The sequence below is a fragment of the Cherax quadricarinatus genome, chromosome 5 (genome assembly GCF_038502225.1).
Source record: "Cherax quadricarinatus isolate ZL_2023a chromosome 5, ASM3850222v1, whole genome shotgun sequence".
Classification (NCBI taxonomy): Eukaryota; Metazoa; Arthropoda; class Malacostraca; order Decapoda; family Parastacidae; genus Cherax; species Cherax quadricarinatus.
Genome location: NC_091296.1, coordinates 72,090,065 through 72,110,031, shown reverse-complemented (window position 1 = coordinate 72,110,031; position 19,967 = coordinate 72,090,065). Strand labels below are relative to the sequence as shown.

At 39.9% G+C, this 19,967-nt stretch overlaps 1 protein-coding gene across 2 annotated transcripts in view; it reads left to right on the top strand.

The window, feature by feature from the left end:
- The first annotated feature begins 1,122 nt into the window (after positions 1-1,122).
- LOC128684710 (splicing regulator SDE2) overlaps positions 1,123-19,967 on the top strand; it is a 68,574-nt gene continuing 49,729 nt past the window's right edge. Inside the window, exons 1-3 of one of the 2 annotated variants that reach the window (XM_070104133.1) lie at positions 1,123-1,259; positions 7,375-7,502; positions 12,184-12,325. In XM_070104133.1, the coding sequence (XP_069960234.1) occupies positions 7,398-7,502; positions 12,184-12,325 (247 nt within the window). In that variant the 5' untranslated portion in view covers positions 1,123-1,259; positions 7,375-7,397. Of the gene's footprint in view, positions 1,260-1,581; positions 1,721-7,374; positions 7,503-12,183; positions 12,326-19,967 lie in introns of those variants that run through there. The other variant, XM_070104125.1, reaches the window with a different exon arrangement.

The window sequence follows — 19,967 nt, the reverse complement described above, 5'->3', positions numbered from 1 at the left end:
AGGTTAACAGGTGTACATATGGGTTTATATCTACATATCTACAGTTCACTTATCTGTTACAAGCAAATTTAGGAAATTTGCTTAGTATATCTGGTATCTTATTTTCATTAATAAGATATCTTGACAAGTCACATAGGTTATTATACTGTCTGTCTCTGTATTCCTCAATAAGTGGACAATTAAGCACATAGTGTTCAAGACAGTGACCATATACCTGATCACATAATTTACATTTAGTTTGATCATCATCTGTGTGTCTGCCAAACTGCCAGAAGTACTTGTAACCAAGCCTAAGCCTGGCCACTACAACATCAGTCAGTTTGTTCACATTGCAAGTTGCTTCATAAACATACTTATCTACGTTCATGTTATCTTAGTGTGTTATAGATCTACTCAAATTTCTAACTGCATTCCTATAACAATCATTTTCATTATTTACTTCTCTCCTAATATTATTCCTAATGCTAGACACAGATATACCAAAGTTATATTCTACATTCTTCTGGGTATTCTTGGCTAACATATCAACTTTATCATGAAGGAGTAACGGCTACAGGCCGAGTTTATGAGGTTTCACCGTTAGTGGAGACATACTGTTGTCTATTGCTAAGATTTTAGATATTCAATGGTATATTCTCTGACTCCATAATGTTCTAGTTCTAGAAAAGGACCCCAATGGAAATAAGTCACTCTGTCTGACTTTTTTTGGGGTTATCCTAGGTTCTCTACACATATGCTGCTATGTATGAATTCTATGTAACTGTATTTATGTATACCTGAATAAACTTACTTACTAGTTTAAGGAGCAAGGTATTGTGGTCCACTGTATCATATTTATCTTTGCCTTAAAACGAAATAAAACTTGCATCAAACAAACTAAAATAAAATAAAATATTAGTTTTAAGGTATAGTATATGCACACGAAACGTTATTCAATGAATTTAGAGGGTACTGAGAGGTTGTGAGAGCCAAGATGTGCAGAGGAGTGGGGGTCATCAGTGAGGTGAGGTGAGGTGTTCACCAAGTCACCACACTCTGCTAACTTATATCACAACAACCACCATTTTTTTCCTATACCCACCTGACCTAATTGGTAACTTGCTGCTACGTTTCTATTTCTGGAAGAAACATTGTTTCCTTTAAAAATTCCCGCCTAGATTTGTTGCATCATATTCCCTGACTTCCGTGAAGCCGTGCTCAGTAATGCTGACTCTGTGGTCCACCTTAACAACTGTGTTGCTCTTGTTCTGTTAGTGAAGGTAAGTTAAGCTAGGTGTGGACGTCTCTCTCTCGCCTGAGTATCAATGACAAATTTCCCCCGTTCTCACTGGGACGCTTGTCCTCATCTATTTTGCCCGCCGGGCAACCTACAGGAGGGGCACCTGTACATCGGCTTACTTTAGCCAGCTCCATTTTTTCTGCTCTGCGGAAACTTCTTTAACGGTGCTTGGTGGGAAGCCGGTTACTGAACTCAGGTGGGAGTGTGGGCGTCCCTCCCTGCTGGGGCTTGGCAAGGGCGTCCACCGGATCTAATTGGAAACTTAAGTTTCTGTCTCTGTTTACAAAGGAACTTTTGTTCCTTTTCTCTCATCGCCCAGACTTGGGCAACAATTTTTCCTCGTACCATCGAGAAGTCGGGCTCGATACGACTTGTGTTGTCAGTGGCCCTGATAAACCCAACAAAGAAAGTACGCTAGTGAGACGGAACCTCTAACATTAAGTAAGTTTATTTAGGCACAGGTACACATAAGTACAATTGTCATACAGTGTAAATTACCGGGAAGAAGAGTAACTAATACTAGGATAACTACTTAATTTTAGGCTTTTCAAGAAATATCCAGAGTCGTCAATAATGAGCTCTGAGGTGACCATAATCTGGGATAACTTGTATTGCCATATTACTTATAAATTTATACACTTTCAGTGGGGTTTCAAGGTTATTTCATGCTTTTTAAGATATCCTGTACACAACCTTCATGTAGCTACTTGTTTGTAGCTACAGTATTGTTGGAGCTGAGGATATCAAGCAGCTGAAGCTCTCTGGGTACATGATGTGCATAATAGCCCAAGCTCCATCAACAGTCCAACAGGTGGAAATATAAGATTTTGTTTGAATTTTTAACTTGGAGGGATAGCCATCCATGATAACCCAAGTAAGTCGGTGCATCATTGAGGACTGTCTTAGGACTATTGGGGGTCCTTCAGTCTTTCATTGGGGTACAGTGCCCTGTGGCCCAATTGCTAAAGCTCTCGCATAACATGGTGAGGGTCTGTATTCGATTCCCAGCGCTGGTAGAAACATTGGACGTGTTCTTTACACCGGTTGTCTGTTAACCCATCAGTAAAATGGGTACCTGGGTGTTAGTCGACTGGTGTGAGTCGCATCCTGGGAGAAGGACCTAATTTACCCAAAATACTCAGCATAACAAGCGACTGCCCACAGGATGGGTATGGGGTGCATAATAAACATATTAAACTAACTAACAAGTGGCTTTCTGTATAGTAGTATGTCATTGATGTTATCTAGGCCTGAATACCATGTACATGTACTTGTAGTAAATAAAAATAATAGCTTGTCCCCCAGGATGTGACTCACACCAGTCGGCTATCATCCAAGTACCTACTTACTTGCTAGGTGAATAGGAACAGGAGGCGTAAGGAAACATGCCCATGTCCCATGGCCTGATAGGCAATGCTCTTGCCTCATACACTATCAGGCCATGGGACATGGACATGTTTCCTTACGCCTCCTGTCCCTGTTCACCTAGTAAGTAGGTACCTGGGTATTAATTGATTGGTATATGTTGCATCCTGGGGGACAGTCTTCAACAACAGTTAGTTTAATATGTTTATTATGCACCCCATACCCATCCTGTGGGCGGTTGTCAAAAGATTACAGAGGTACATAATTGGTCCAGGGACTGGACTCCAAAGTTTTGATAGCTGAGCAAGTTACAGAGGTAATGAACTCACAATTTACAAAGGTAATGAACTCACAATTTACAAAGGTAATGAACTCCAGGTAGGTTTGGTCACAATCATGACAAGTTACAAAGGTATTTACAGATTAGAGGTACATAATGGGTCCAGGGACTGGGCCCCCAAAGTTTTGGTAGCTGAACTAGGTACAAAGGTAATGAGCTCACAAGTTACAAAGGTAATGAATTCTGTAAGAATGGTTACTTACGTTTATACATGGCTACAATCATGAACAAATTATAGTGTAATGAGCAATTCACACTTCCACACCCGGTCACAACTGTAATGAGTTATTGGTGCAAATATTGATTGACACACACACACACACACACACACACACACACACACACACACACACACACACACACACACACACACACACACACACACACACACACACACACACACACACACACACACACACACACACACACACACACACACACTGACACACACACACACACTGACACACACACACACACTGACACACACACACACACTGACACACACACACACACTGACACACACACACACACTGACACACACACACACACTGACACACACACACACACAGACACACACACACACACTGACACACACACACACACTGACACACACACACACTGACACACACACACACTGACACACACACACACACTGACACACACACACACTGACACACACACACACTGACACACACACACTGACACACACACACACTGACACACACACACACACACACACACACACACACACACACACACACACACACACACACACACACACACACACACACACACACACACACGGTAATGCAGTATTTACAGCTAGCAAAGTCAGGGTATTTCTCCAGAATGGTCTGTAATATACCACTGTGGATAAAATACTTTGCCATTTCTTGAACACTTCTGAGTGAGTTGTTTCTAAATTCATTAATTTGATCACACTCCAGTACATAATGACGCAAGGTGTGACAATAGTCCATCTGGCAAAGTTTACATTTCATTTGGTCTACATCTGGTGGTGGTGATTTAACCTGCCATAGATACTTGTAACCCAGCTGGAGCCGGGCAGTAGTGACATCCAAGAGTCTGCTTATCTTGTTGGATGCACCATAGACATGTGACTCCTCCTGCATGATGGAATGATAGATGGACTGACTTGTGTCAATCTCCCTAAGTCTTAAGTCAATAAAGTTCATTTGAAGTTCTTTTCGTATTGTTCTCAAACTGCTAACTGACAACCCAAGATTGTAATCTACTCCCTCTTTGAAAGCATACAGCTTAGCCAATTTATCAGTTCTATCATGCATCTGAAGACCAATGTGAGATGGAATCCACAGCATGTGCACTCTGACTCCACTGTCCACAATCTTACCATACCTGTGTCTGGCTTCTGACACAAGCATGCCACAATTTATACTTAATGAGTTGAGAGCATTTATGGATGACAGAGAATCAGTTACAATTAAAGTGTCAACCTTAGATACATGGACACATTTGAGTGCAAGGAGTATGGCAAACAGTTCTGTTTGAAGGGTAGAGGCCCAGTTATTGATGCGTGCTCCAATTTCTTTATGAGAGCCATCACTGTGTGACAACAGCAGCACTACCAGCTGCACCAGTGGACTGGTGAACAGAACCATCAACGTAAATAATTTGTGAAAGATTGTTCTGTGTGACTAAGTTATCAATACAGCTTAAGGCATCATGTTTGGCTTCAAGACGAAGCTTTGGTTGTGATTTAAGAAGAGTTTTGGGGGGAAATGGAGGAATGGTAGTTTGGAATGGGGTAATATCCCATGGAGCAGGGAAATGACTCTGTTGTCTAACTTGATATAGATCATGTAGCTGGTTCATGCGGAGGTCGGTTCCAGTTTTTTCGATCCATCTGGAAGGATGTTCACACTTAATTTTTTTGGGTTATCCTGGGTGACTAATTCTCCAGGTTAAAAATCCAAATAAATCTTCTTAAACATAGCTGAGAGGTAAATTATTGGGTTAATATTTACTTTATGCCCAAGCGTGTTCTTATTATGCAAGTTCTCTAGTGTTAAGTGCATCATGCAATGGAGATATAGTATATGTATGTTTATTGCCTATGAGAAAAGATTTTTGCTTTGTTTTTGTAACCTAATGTTATTCACCCCGACCTAACTGACAATTTTATTACTAGTCTAGGTTGGGTTGCATTATTAAATTTAATCAAATAGAGCTTCTTTCCCATATGTGAAATAAGTGTTTTTCTTGCAAAATCTACTTAATAAAAAAAATTAAATGAAATTTTACCTGTTATTACCTAAATTTCCTTGACAGAAGACTAATTTTCCTCTAGCAATGGATAGCATGTTTGTTATATAATATAGAGATTAGTGGATTTGTGATGAGGGGGGGAGTAATGTAGCAAAAATTATTGCTTACAGTGTTGACTGTTTTCTGTATCTACTCCCTGTGAGAACTTGTGCATCATTTTATTTTTTAGAATACTGCAAACACTGTACAGGAGGGCCCTGCTTTACAGTGCTTTTGCTTTACGGCATATCGCTAATGAAGTGGTTTTCAATTATACACATTCAGACTTCCTACAGTAAATATATTCACCACTCACTATAAGTTAAGAATGAAAATATTTTAGGGCAAGTAATGGGTGTACAGGTTGGCCATCACAAATCTGGCAATCAGTCATCCGGTTCCATCAGTAATCCGGCAATAATTTTGGCTAGCATAATTTCAAATTTCATCATTATATTGACTCAGAAACTGTGCAGATGGTTGTAAATCCACAGCAGCAAGCCAGTGGAGGAGAAAGCAGTGATAAAAATGAAGATGTAGCAGAAGAGGCTCTGCTAAGATAAGATAAGATTTCGTTCGGATTTTTAACCCCGGAGGGTTAGCCACCCAGGATAACCCAAGAAAGTCAGTGCGTCATCAAGGACTGTCGAACTTATTTCCATTGGGGTCCTTAATCTTGTCCCCCAGGATGCGACCCACACCACTCGACTAACACCCAGGTACCTATTTGCTGCTAGGTGAACAGGACAACAGGTGTAAGGAAACATGTCGAAATGTTTCCACCCACCGGGAATCGAACCCGGGACCTCCGTGTGTGAAGCGGGAGCTTTAGCCGCCAGGCCACCGGGCCATCCGATAAGTTAAGTGTACACCTAACCATTCTGTAATCCGGCGCACTAGATAAGATAAGATAAGATAAGATTTCGTTCGGATTTTTAACCCCGGAGGGTTAGCCACCCAGGATAACCCAAGAAAGTCAGTGCGTCATCGAGGACTGTCTAACTTATTTCCATTGGGGTCCTTAATCTTGTCCCCCAGGATGCGACCCACACCAGTCGACTAACACCCAGGTACCTATTTTGCTGCTAGGTGAACAGGACAACAGGTGTAAGGAAACGTGTCGAATGTTTCCACCCGCCGGGAATCGAACCCGGGCCCTCCGTGTGTGAAGCGGGAGCTTTAGCCACCAGGCCACCGGGCCTGGTTAATGATTAATGATGGCCGACCTGTACTACTGTATATGCATTTTTTAGGCCTAGTTCTATTCCTCACTTAATATTGTAGAACCCCCATATCCACTGATTCAGTATCCACAGTTTATTGTGGCCCAAAAATGCCTTTTAATTTTACAAAACTAGAAAAAGCTGGCAGTTTTTCAAAGCCTAAAAGAAGCCATGAAGTGCTTCCCATCAGTGAAAAAGTGATAATTCTCCACTTACTATGCATAATTTATCAATTAAACTTTATAATAGATATGTATAGAACTTAAATATAGGGTTTGTAGCTATTAACGGTTTTGGTATCCACGGCAGGTCTTTGGAACTTATCTGCAGCGTATACAGGGGTCATACTGTGTATGATAGTGCAAACATTATCAGGCTTTTATATGCATTTGAAAGTGGAAAAAAAGGCTATGTTTCACTTTACAGTAATTTTTGCTTTAACTCAGAACCTTACCTGCTGTATAAGCGGGGCCCTCCTGTATATCAGTGGTACACTTCACGAATAAGTATGTTAAGAAACGTGTGGTTTGTGGCATTTTACATGGAAGACATTTCGTCCACCAAGGACTTCCTCAATTCTCTTCATCAGTTTCTGAACCCCAGGTGAACGAAAGATCTTCACAAGTAAACTGCATATTGTCATATCAACATACAAGCACAATTTCTATACAGCAGCAAAAATGATTACTTTTGCAAATTGTTATCTTGGGGGATATTAGCAAAATAATGCTGAACCATAATTATAAAAATAGCCACAGGTTAAGATAACCACAGGTGAATCTTAAGTATTGTGAAAACAAATAGGGACGTTCATACTGAGTTTCAAGTTTGAAATCTTTTATATATCATTGAAGTTGAGAATATAGCATTGTTACTTGCAGGCATAAGAACAAAAGCTGCTACAATGATCCTCCTGGAATCCCACATCTCTGGTCATCGCCGATTATGGTGCATTCAAGAGAAGAATGCTACGGGTGGGGACCTTTTGGAAGCATTAATGGAGAGGGAGGTAAGAGAAGTTGTCTTTTACTGGCACAAGAAATAATACTGTAGTAATTACATGTGTGTTATATGTCTTACTGGGACAAGATGAAGTTTTATCACATGGTGACAAAAGATGTAGCAGTAACTACATGTTTGTATGACTTACTGACACAAAATGTAGTGATTGTGTATGTTACAGTGCCTGCCAATATAATCCAGACCTCCCTTTTATTATGAAAATCATTAAAAAGCAACAGTATAAACATGTCCTTGATCTCCTGCTGCATGCATGACATGGATAAAATATGGCAGGATTCCATCCTTTCATGAAATTCCAATAGGGTGAGGTCTGGACTATTATCTAACCACTGTAAAACACCAATATTTTTTCTCAGCAGTTCACTTGCTTACTTTTCTAAGTGACAGGGGAGGGGTTAATGCATAAAGGTGGCACAGCCATGGATTTCAAAAATATTCAGCAGGTGGTTCTTATATAGATGTGAAACATGAGTTTTAAACATACTAGCAAGGAGGAGGCTGGAGGCAGTGGAGACATCATGTCTGAGGGTGTGAATGTTATGCAGAGAATTTGTAGTTTGGAGATTAGCGACCTTATAAATTGTATATCTTAAATGTTTCTCATAATTATATCACATAAATGTTAAACCTAAGACCCAATCTAACTTATTTTTTAAATACACTACCTAACAGAATACTCCATTCTACTGAATGTACAGCAATGCATGCAACCATATGACCTGTCTTTGTAATACTCATTTGTGCTTTATTGTTATCTGTTTACAATAATGTTTTATCACTAATTACATCATTGCTTAGTTAATCTTAAGTTAATTTTAAGCCTGCCCGTAATGCTATGCATACAAGTGGCTTTGGCATGCTGCACTTACCTGTATTTTTTTTGTACCTCTGTATGTTCAAATTATTAAATAAATAAATAAATATTAGAAGGAGGTGCAGGGTTTCTAGAGGTCTAAAGAGGGTTACTGAAATGGTTTGGATATTTAGGAAGGATGGAGAAAAATTGGATGACTTAGAGGGTGTATAAATCTGTAGGAGGGAAGGATGAGTCATCCTAGGAAAGGTTGGAGGGAGGGGGTAAAGGAAGTTTTTTTCATGTGAGGGGCTTAGCCATCCAATAGGTATGTGTCAGCATGTTTGATAGAAGTGGCAAGTGGTTTTTATGATTTGATTTACTGTTGGAGTGTGAGCAAAGTAACATTTATGAGTGGATTCAGGAAAACTAATTAGCCTGACTTGAGTCCTGGAAGTGGGCTGTACAGTGCCTACACTCTGAAGGAGGGGTGAGGATATTTGCAGTTTGTAGTATTGACGCACCTTTGCATAAGAAAGTTATAACAGTGATGATGCAAGGGAATATGAGTAAGCGATGGTGAATTACTATACAGCAGACCAAGCAAAGACATTACTCAGTGTATTCTTCGCAGAAACTTGGCTTAAGCCTGATATTACAGATGTCTATACCATTCCTGGCTACATTCTTTGATCACCTCCGAATGCGACCAATTATGTAAGTGTATTTATGTAAGTGCGTTTGTACGTGTATGTTTGGGGGTCTGAAATGGACTAATCTACTTCACAATATTCCTTATCACCTTACCTCATTGGGAGGTAATGACCCAAAGAAGAACATACACAAATTTTGTGCATGTTCATAGAAAAACTAATTATGTGGTACAGGTCTGCCATCACAAATCCGGCAATCAGACATCCGATTCTATCTGTTATTTGGCACTAATTTCAGCTAGCATAATTTCAGATTTCCAGGGTTGCCACACCAATTTCCTGGTACTGTTTGGTGGTGCTACTTGCTGCATAAGTCATTCCAATTTCTTTTTTCCATTTATTGTTATAACCTGCTTACTTTTAGCCCTAGCCATGGTTCCATAGACGGATCTATTCCTACCTCGTCTCACAAAACATATTAAACTCTTGTCAGTTTGGATTCAGGAATAATAAAAGCACAAATGATGCTATCATACACATGCTAGAACTAATACAGTGGACCCCCGGTTCGTGATATTAATCCGTTCCTGAGAGATCATCGTAAACCAAAGTTATCGGAAAGTGAATCAATTTTCCCCATAAGAAATAATGGGAATCAAATTAATCCGTGCAAGACACCCAAAAGTATGAAAAAAAAAACTTTTACCACATGAAATATTAAGTTTAATGCAATAGAATAATTACAATAACAACAATAACAATAGAATAATTGACACTTACCTTTAATGAAGATCTGGTGATGATTGATGGGATGGGAGGAGGGGAGAGTGTTGAACCTATTGTTTAGAAGGGGAATCCCCCTCTATACAACACAACTATACTATACAACTTGGCCAGCTCTGACACACGCACTCCACTTTCGTACTTTGCAATTATCTCTTTCTTCATTTCAATAGTCATTAGCACCCTTGGTCTCGAAGGGTTGGCACTAGAAGCTTTCTTGGGGCCCATGGTGACTTATTCTGCCTGGATGATGACTAACAAACTTACCCTGAACACTGATAAAACCTATTTCATTCAGTTTGGAAACAAAGCTGCAAATGATCCAATTAACATAACGCTAAACGGATCATCAGTCGCAAGATTCGCAGAGGGAAAATTCCTAGGTATCCACCTTGACAGTAGCCTTAAGTTCTGGACACACATACAACAAATCTCCAAGACTGTAGGCATACTATCAAAGATAAGGTACTACGTTCCACAATCAGCTCTCCTGGCACTGTACCATTCACTCATATACCCTTATCTTACATATGGAATTTGTGCATGGGGATCAACAACATCCAATCACCTAAAACCCCTAATAACCCAGCAAAAGGCAGCAGTAAGAATGATAACAAATTCCCACTCCTGCCAGCATACTCCACCAATTTTCAAAAGTCTAAATATGCTCGCCATTAAGAACATCCATACTTATTCATGTGCCTGCTACATACACAGAACAATACACAGAAATATAAATCCTCCACTCAAACTTCTCCTCACCAACCTAAACAGGACACATGACTACAACACAAGACACAGATCTCTTTTTGATGTACCTCGTGTCCATATCACGCTGTGTAAAAACTCTATGCACATAAAGGGCCCCAAAATGTGGAATTCATTACCAGAAGATATTAAAAGAACCCAGTATGAAAATCAATTTAAGACTCTTCTCAAAAGCCACTTAATCACCCTAGACTAAACACTAAATACTCAGTACACACATACTCGCTTATGTACTTCCACATCATAACTTCAACAATCACTTTGAACCTTTTATCCATTGTTGACAGGAATATAATTGAATCATTGTTTTCACAAAAAGCATTTTCGAATATAAATATATCTTTGTCTTATACAAATTTTGATTCATTTATAATTAATAATCTACTGTACAACTATGAAATAATTACTATCCTACTGTACAACTAGGATATAATCCTTAGTGTAAAGTAGGCTGTAAGCCAATAATGTTAAGTTGGCCCATAATGCCTAGGCATAATAGAGGCTCTCTTTGCATTGCAACCCACTATTGTAAATACAAAATCTCGATGTACTGTTTGCAATGACATTAAATAAATAAATAATACCGAGCAGTTCGACGGAGGTATGAAGAGGATATGGGATACAAGTACCATTCTCCTATCCCTGTCTTGGGGGCATAGGGCTAACTGTGTTATACACTCGTAATGCACCATAAAACTGAAACAATAAAGCTATTTTCTCTACATAGATTATCACACACAGCAGCATATGTGTAGGGAACCTAGGATAACCCAAAAAAGTCAGTGGCTTATTTATAGTACTTTGCTTGTGCTAGCCATATATGATTTTTGGTAAATATTCAATTCTCAGCCAGGATAGAAACATTGGGTGTGTTTTTTTACACCTTGTGTGTTTGTTCACCCCATCAGTAAATGGGTACCTGGGTGTTAGTGGACTGGTGTGGATGTTATCCTGGGACACTGACCTAATTTACCTGAAATGCTTAGCATAACAAGGGGCTTTCTATATAGTAGTATGTCACTGATGTCGGCTAGGCCTGTATACCATGTACATGTAGTAAGTAAAGTTGTTATTATTATTATTATTATTATTATTATTATTATTATTATTATTATTATTATTATTATCTTTTCTCAGTTGTTTGTTGGGCTATCTTATTGAAACTTTGGCAATGTGTGATGGAAAGATGCTTCTTAACATACACCAAAAAAAAAAAGGGGGGGGGGCACGATAAATAAGGGAGTTCGCTTCGCAGCCATTAGCTGCCTCTTTGTGTATTTTCATATGGCTTTTATGGTTGTATTCTCATTTTTTTGGTCTCATTTGATAGAATGGAAGATATATTACAGGAATAGATATGATTTTGATTGGTTTCACGACGAAAAGTACCTTGAAATTGAGCTCAAAGTAGCGGAAATGTTCGATTTTTGCCGATGTTCAATGAACCTTCTTGTGTAAGTCAAGTTGGTTAATTTTATTAAGTGTATTCTAACCTAACCACTCTGTAATCTGGCAAACTCAGTAATCCAGCAAACTACAAGTCCCAGTGATGCCGGATTTGTGATGACGGATCTGTATACACATATGCTTATGTATGTATTAATGGGATTGGATACTGGTACTGAATGTAAGTTTGAAAACTGGAATGTATTTTGATTTTTTCTTTGTAGGGCCAGATATCAGATGTGGTTTTGCAGTCTCAGGGTCGCATCTTGTCTCCTTCATCACCAGTGCCTGAAGGGAGCACTGTAGTAGCCACTCTCCAACTTCTTGGTGGAAAAGGTGGCTTTGGATCTATGCTAAGAGCAATTGGTAAGTAATTTAGAATAAATATACTACAGTATCATTTTGTTATCCAGTGTATACTTGTCATTACAACAGGAAAGTGTTATGTTCATAGAATATGGTATAGTTATTAATTTGATGCAAAAAAGGCTTAGAAACATTTTGTAACCACAGTACATTTAAGAGAAATGTTTGGTATTTTATTATATAGGGTAATCCATGTTATTCGCTCATGTCAGTTCCTGCCATATTTGAATACAGGCAAGTATTGTATAATATTAAATGAAGGACTGTTACAAAGGCAACTTTAATTCAGGTCATGGTTCCAGGCCAAAAAAAAGGGGGGGGGGGGGCTGGGGCTGAAATTGTATATCGAATGATCTGTCTTACTGAAGATACTACACTATATAGCTGTAATAAATGTAATACTGTACTCCACAAATAACAGAATGATATACAGTACTGTGCAGTGTTTCAAGTCTTTATCTGGAGGACTGGAGTGCTTTTTTTTTTTTTTTTTCCTTTAGATGACTGAACATGTTAAAATATTTTTTGGTAAATAAAGTTGTAAAATAATATATCTTGTTCCAAGGTATACTTATAAAAGGTCTTTTTAAATATAAGCTTGCTTGTAGTTCATGTCTGAAAATAGGTGAAGTCCCCTAATGCATTCCAGCACCCTGTCGTCGCCTGTTGTCAGCATCTTGGTTATAATCTTGTCCCCATGTTTCTTTACCAGAAATGTAAAATTTTGAGTCTTGTTGTTTACATTCAACATCCTTTTAGATCTTGTCTCCATCTCAAACATCTTCACCTCTCTATTTTGCAGCTCACCACTTTGATTCCTTAAAAGGTTATCCATCTCATTTGGTTTCCTTTAATTTTTTTCGAGCCCTCTTCAAAACTTTTTTTTTTACTCTTGCTAGAGTTGGTTAATATTACCTTATGCAATGTACAAAACTTATTACAGTAGAGAATCCTTTATCCAAAATTCCAAAATCTGAAAATCTGCAAGTTTTTAGTGTTGACATGACACTCCACAAATGGATCATTCAGCATGAAATGTGGTGGCAACAGATGAGCTACATATTTGTACTATGGGGGGGGGAGGACAGAGGACAGATGTGAGTTTTGTAAACAAACCAGCTGAATGCGTATGGTTTTAGTTCACTCTGGCAAGCCGACTGGAAAAACATCTCATTTATGTTAATTTATGCTACTGTGGGTATATTTATCATGTTTATATGTTACATAGCATGTTTAATATATAATTTTGAAAAAAAATATCATAGATGGATTAAGCAGAATGTCTATACAAGTATCCCTCAACATTTGCAAGGGTTAAGGGATGAAGAACCTCGCAAATGTTGAAAAATTGCAAATGTTTGGTGCCCCAATATATTTTAGGGAAATATAATACAGTACTGCTTCCTTAACCTATTGAACCATGAACAGTCATAAAACACATGAAAACATCGTAAAGTATTGTACTAGTGCCAGCCCTTTGGTAAAGCAGGTGAGAAAAACTAAAGAATTCAAAAAAGAACTCTTAGCAGAGTACCAAAGTGGAGGAGGAGGAGGAGGAGAAGGAGAATTTGCCTTCTTTAGTGATTCAACGATATGTACGATACTAAAGCAGCACAAGCCGATAAAGGCTATAGCGCCAGCCAGCGATGAAGGCTGTTGCGCCAGCCAGCGATAAAGTGTAGCATTAACAATGTAGCAAGTAAGTTAAACAATTAATCGATAGAAAAAGGACCACTGCCTCTAGTCTCTACCTCTTCTGATGCCACCTCCACCACCACTATGTAAGGCTTATGCTCTCAGTGGCCCTTATACACCCAACAACAGCAACACAGCAAAACTCATGACATACTTAATGATGTATTTTATTCATTCTAGAGTATATGTCATGTTTCTGTATGATTAATATTATTTATTATGTCATATTAGTTGAATTGTGATAGATAAATAAGCCGTAGAGTTGATATTAGTGTCATATTGAAGGACTATCTTGTCCTATCTCCAAACAAACTCTGCCAACATCACAATTCCTAAGATATGTAATGACATACTTTAAACATGATTGGGTGGCTGTTGGGTGAATGTTCGAAGCCCATGAAAGTGGAAAACACGAATGTTGAAGGAGACCTGTATTAACGTTTTTTAACGACATTTAAGGCGCCTCAGAGTGATTATTATTGTTATTATTATTATTATTATGAGACTAATGAGACACTTAGTGATTTTAATGTGTACCTGCATGCCAGCACAGTGTATAAGTTTACTTAGGTACAGGTACACACAAGCATAATTATCAGTGTTTTTATAAAATATGAAATACTAACTTTAAATTGCTTGAAATTTTGGAACGTTTCCAAACATAATGGAGAAATGCGGTGCTCACAGAGAATGTAAACAAACTGGGTGGCATGCACCATATTAGAAAGATGGGGAGCTGTATAGAGAGTTTTGGTCATACAGTTGTCCCTCGATAATCGTAGGGCTCAAGAGTCGTAATTTTCGGAAATCATAGCAATATTTTTGTAAAAATATGGGCTCGCTAATCGTAGATTGACTCACGAATAGTAGATCGTCCAGGACGCGTACGCACGCTCTGAGCCCGGGCGGCCTCCCTTCCATGCCAGTGTGGCATTGTTTACCAGTGAGCGACGGTCCCCTCACTTGCTCATACGAAATATTTCATAATATTCCATTCATTTTAGTGCTTGCAAGTACTAAATATGCTACCATGGCTCCAAAGAAAGATCCTACTGCCAAGCCTTTGGTAAAGAAGGTGAGAAATATGACTGAATTTAAGAAAAACATCATTGAACAATATGAAAGTGGCATACATGTGGCCAAACTGGCCAGGATGTATAACAAACCCTATACAACCATAAGTTCCATCGTGGCCAAGAAAGGAAATCAAGGATGCTGTTGTTGCAAAGGGGGTAAATATGCTGACAAAAATGAGATCACCAGTACTCGAAGAGATTGAGAAGTTATTGGTGTGGATAAACGAGAAACAATTAGCAGGAGATAGTATTATGACGTTGATTATTTGTGAAAAGGCTAGGCAGTTACATGACGATCTGGTAAAGAAATTGCCTGCAACAAGTGGCGATGTGAGTGAATTTAAGGCCAGTAAAGGTTGGTTTGAGAGGTTTAAGAACCGTAGTGGCATACAGTGTGGTAAGGCATGGTGAGGCTGCCAGTTCGGACCACAAAGCGGCTGAAAAATATGTGCATGAATTCAAGGAGTACATAGAGGCTGAAGGACTGAAACCTGAACAAGTGTTCAGTTGTGATGAAACAGGCCTCTTTTGGAAGAAAATTCCAAAGAGGACCTACATTACACAGGAGGAAAAGGCACTGCCAGGACATAAGCCTATGAAAGACAGGCTGACGCTCATGTTCTGTGCTAATGCTAGTGGGGATTTCAAAGTGAAGCCGTTACTAGTGTACCATTCTGAAATTCCCAGAGTGCTCAGGAAAAACAATGTTATGAAGAGTAAACTGTGCGTGTTTTGGAAATCTAATAGTAAGGCATGGGTCACGAGGAACATTTTCGTCGAGTGGTTCAATGAAGTGTTTGGCCCAAGTGTGAAGAACTACCTCCTGGAAAAGAAATTGGATCTCAAGTGCCTCCTAGTAATGGACAATGCACCTGCTCATCCTCCAAACTTGGATGACCTAATTTTCGAGGAGTTTGGGTTCATCACAGTAAAGTTCTTGCCCCCGAATACCACTCCTCTCCCCCAGCCCATGGACCAACAGGTCATTGCAAACTTTAAAAAACTCTACACCAAAGCAATGTTTCAAAGGTGCTTGAATGTGACCTCAGACACTCACTCGACCCTAAGAGATTTTTGGAGAAAACACTTCAGCATCCTCCATTGCATAACCCTTATAGGTATGGCTTGGGTGGGACTGACTACCAGGACTTTGAACTCTGCTTGGAGAAAATTGTGGCCAGATTGTGTCGACAAGAGGGATTTTGAAGGGTTTGGGGCTGACCCTGATGAGCCTATGTCTGTTGTTAACCCTTGACTGTTTCCGACGTATAAATACGTCTTATGAGCCAATGTTTCTGACGTATTTATACGCACAAATTCTAGCGGCTTCAGATCAAGCGCCAAAGGCCTGGTAGGCCTACACGGGAGAGAATGGGTCTCAGTGGTTGGTGTGCACCCTGTGAAAAAAATCTGGGACCCAGCGGTGCATTGTGGGAACGCCATGTTGTCAGTCCATTTTCACCATGCCTCTCGGTAAGAAGTTCCTCACTCCTCGGCGGATTGGAGGTCTTTTATTCCCAAGTGTTAGCTCTAACAGCGATGAAAATGTCAGTGACAATGAATTCCAGGGTTTTGAAGTGAGTGTTACCGAAAAAAGTGCCCAGGATAACGTAAATAGTGACGAAAACCCAGATGACCCACAACCTTCGACCTCTGGTGCTGTGCCGGCTTATTCACGTTCACGTTCGCCTGTACCAGGACGAAAGAGGAAACTATTTGGTCGTGTACAACACCCAGATGATAGCAGTGATAGTGATAGTGATTTCAAGGTCATTGAAAGCAGTTCTAGTGACAGTGAGAGTGAATATTCCCCAGTGAAGCGCCAGTATGTACGATGTAGCATGCGGTCTGGTAGTGTTTCATATGTTGTTCCAAGGGGAAGGAGAAACTCTGGGAGCACATCCTGTGGCCCTACACCACGACCTGATAGTGAAGATGACGATATTGTAACGATGGGTATGAATGGTGACAGTGAGGGAGGAGGCAGTGGTGGTGATAGTGAGGGTGGCACGGCCCATGTGGCACCATCACCGGGCCACGCTACTACCCACGCGGCTGACTCAACAGAACAACCAGCCTCACCCTACCCCACACTCCCACAACCTGCACCACCACAACCTGCACCACCACAACCTGCACCACCACAACCTGCACAACCACAACCACGGTACAATATCCAGACCCCACCAGCAGACCTCATCTGGGATTGGCAGGACGGTGACGAGTTTGTTCCCAGTCCCCATGACTTTGATGAAACACAAAGTGGAATAAAGCCATCTTGTCCACTTGGGAACAATGCCAGTGAACTGGACTGCTTTGAGTTATTCTTCGATGAACCCCTGATGGACATCATTGTCAGGGAAACAAACACATACTCTGATTACACCATGGCAAATACAATTCTCTCACCAAAATCACGGCTACACAAGTGGAAGGAGACAACTGTGGCAGAGATGTACCTGTTTTTTGCCACAATAATGCTTATGCCACATGTGTATAAGCACACTGTCACCACATACTGGACAACAGATCGCCTGATTTCAACTCCAGGTTTTAGTGACATTATAGGTGTCAATCGTTTCCTGATACTGTTACGTATGTTACACTTTTCAGACAAAACCAGGCCTGACAGAAGCGACAGGTTATATAAGATAAGAAATGTGTTTATGTACCTGAAACAAAAGTGCTGCATGTATTTTTATCCCTTCAGGAAGCTTGTTATTGATGAGTCCTTGATTTTATTCAAAGGAAGACTCTCATTCAAGCAATATATACCAAGCAAGAGGAAACGCTTTGGTATAAAGCTATTTGTACTGTGTGATTGCAGAAGTGGTCTTGTTTTAGATATTATTGTGTACACTGGCAGTAATACTTTGAGAGATACCATGAAGTTATTGGGTATCTCTGGTGATGTGGTTCGAACAATGATGGAACCATATCTTGGTAAGGGGCATATGTTATTTACTGATAACTGGTACACAAGCCCCTTACTCAGTGATTTCTTGCGAGTGAACTTGACAGACGTGTGTGGCACAGTGCGTGGTAATCGCAAACATATGCCAAGGTTCGACGCTGGCACTCGCAGAGGTGAGGTGCAAGCCTTTGCTGCCAATGACATCATGGCATTTCGGTGGCATGACAAACGTGATGTCACATTGTTGACATCAGTTCACAGAAACGAAATGGTACCCAGTGGCAGGGACAACAGAGAGACCAATGAACCCATTCTAAAGCCTGCAGCTGTCATGGACTACAACCTCAATATGCGCTTAGTGGACAAATGTGACATGCAGATTGGGTTTGCAGACTGTGTACGCAAGAGTTATAAGTGGTATATCAAACTTTTTTTCCATCTTGTTGATATCTCTATGCTAAATGCTTATAACATATACAAGTTGAAGACCAACAAAACACCAAAATATGGTGAATTTAGCCTGTCAGTAATCAGACAAATAATTGCAAAGTACCAAGGAGCAACTCCTGCAATAGACCAGCGCCCACAGACGTCATCTCGTATGAGGCCTGGTGATCACTACCCCATACAACTGCCTCCTACTACTGCCAAGAAAAATGCTCAGAAGAGGTGTTATGTATGTATGCATACCACAAAACGCCCACAAACACGCAGAGACACTCGTTTTATGTGTGAGGAGTGTGAAGTGCCCCTCTGCATATACCCATGTTTCAAAGAGTTCCACAAGCTGCAGCAGTTCTAGGAACGTGGTTAGTGACTGTACATATGTATATATATTATGGAACAATAGTAATAAACATTGTTTTGTATTGTTTGTTTGTGTAAACAAAGTGTATACACAAACTAATAGTGATAAAGTTTGTTCTGTTATTGTGTTGTAAATAATGAGTGTATATTTGAACAATGCACCTTACATTGGTCTCACAGGCCACATAAGTTACCTGGAAAAGAAAAATATTGAAAAATGCAAGAAACCTTTGAATTAGAGTAAATAAAAGAATACCGGGTGGGCAGCAGTCGCCGCTGTTGCCGTACGCACGTCAATTTCTGCAAACTTTGCGGCTCTATATCTCGGTAAGTACTGATGGCAAAAATTTTTTTTAGGCTTAAAACACTAGTAAAAATATTCCTAACATTTTCATAAGAAAAAATAATATTTTTTTTTTTCGAATATTTGGCGACATAGAATGACAGTTTCAGAGAGGGCCCTGAAACAGTCAAAGGGTTAAATCTATTGTGGCACTGGGGAGTTCCATGGGGTTGGATGTGAGTTTGGAGGATGTGGAAGAGTTGGTGGAAGACCACAACAAAGAGCTCACCACTGAGGAGCTGCAAGAGCTTCAGCAGGAACAGGAACAGATTGCAGCTCAGAATCTTGCTGCAGAGGAGGAGGAAGAGAGATGGAAGAAGTTGCCTTCTTCAGAAATTAGGGAGATTTTTGAAATGTATGTATATATATATATATACATACATCTAGGTTTTTCTTCTTTTTCTAAATAGCTCTCGTTCTTCTTTATTTCTTCTATTGTCCATGGGGAAGTGGAAAAGAATCTTTCCTCCGTAAGCCATGCGTGTCGTATGAGGCGACTAAAATGCTGGGAGCAATGGGCTAGTAACCCCTTCTCCTGTAGTCATTTACTAAAAAAGAGAAGAAGAAAAACTTTATAAACTGGGATGCTTGAATGTGCGTGGATGTAGTGCGGATGACAAGAAACAGATGATTGCTGATGTTATGAATGAAAAGAAGTTGGATGTCCTGGCCCAATGCGAAACATAGCTGAAGGGGGTAGGGGAGTTTCGGTGGGGGGAAATAAATGGGATTAAATCTGGAGTATCTGAGAGAGTAAGAGCAAAGGAAGGGGTAGCAGTAATGTTGAAGGATCAGTTATGGAAGGAG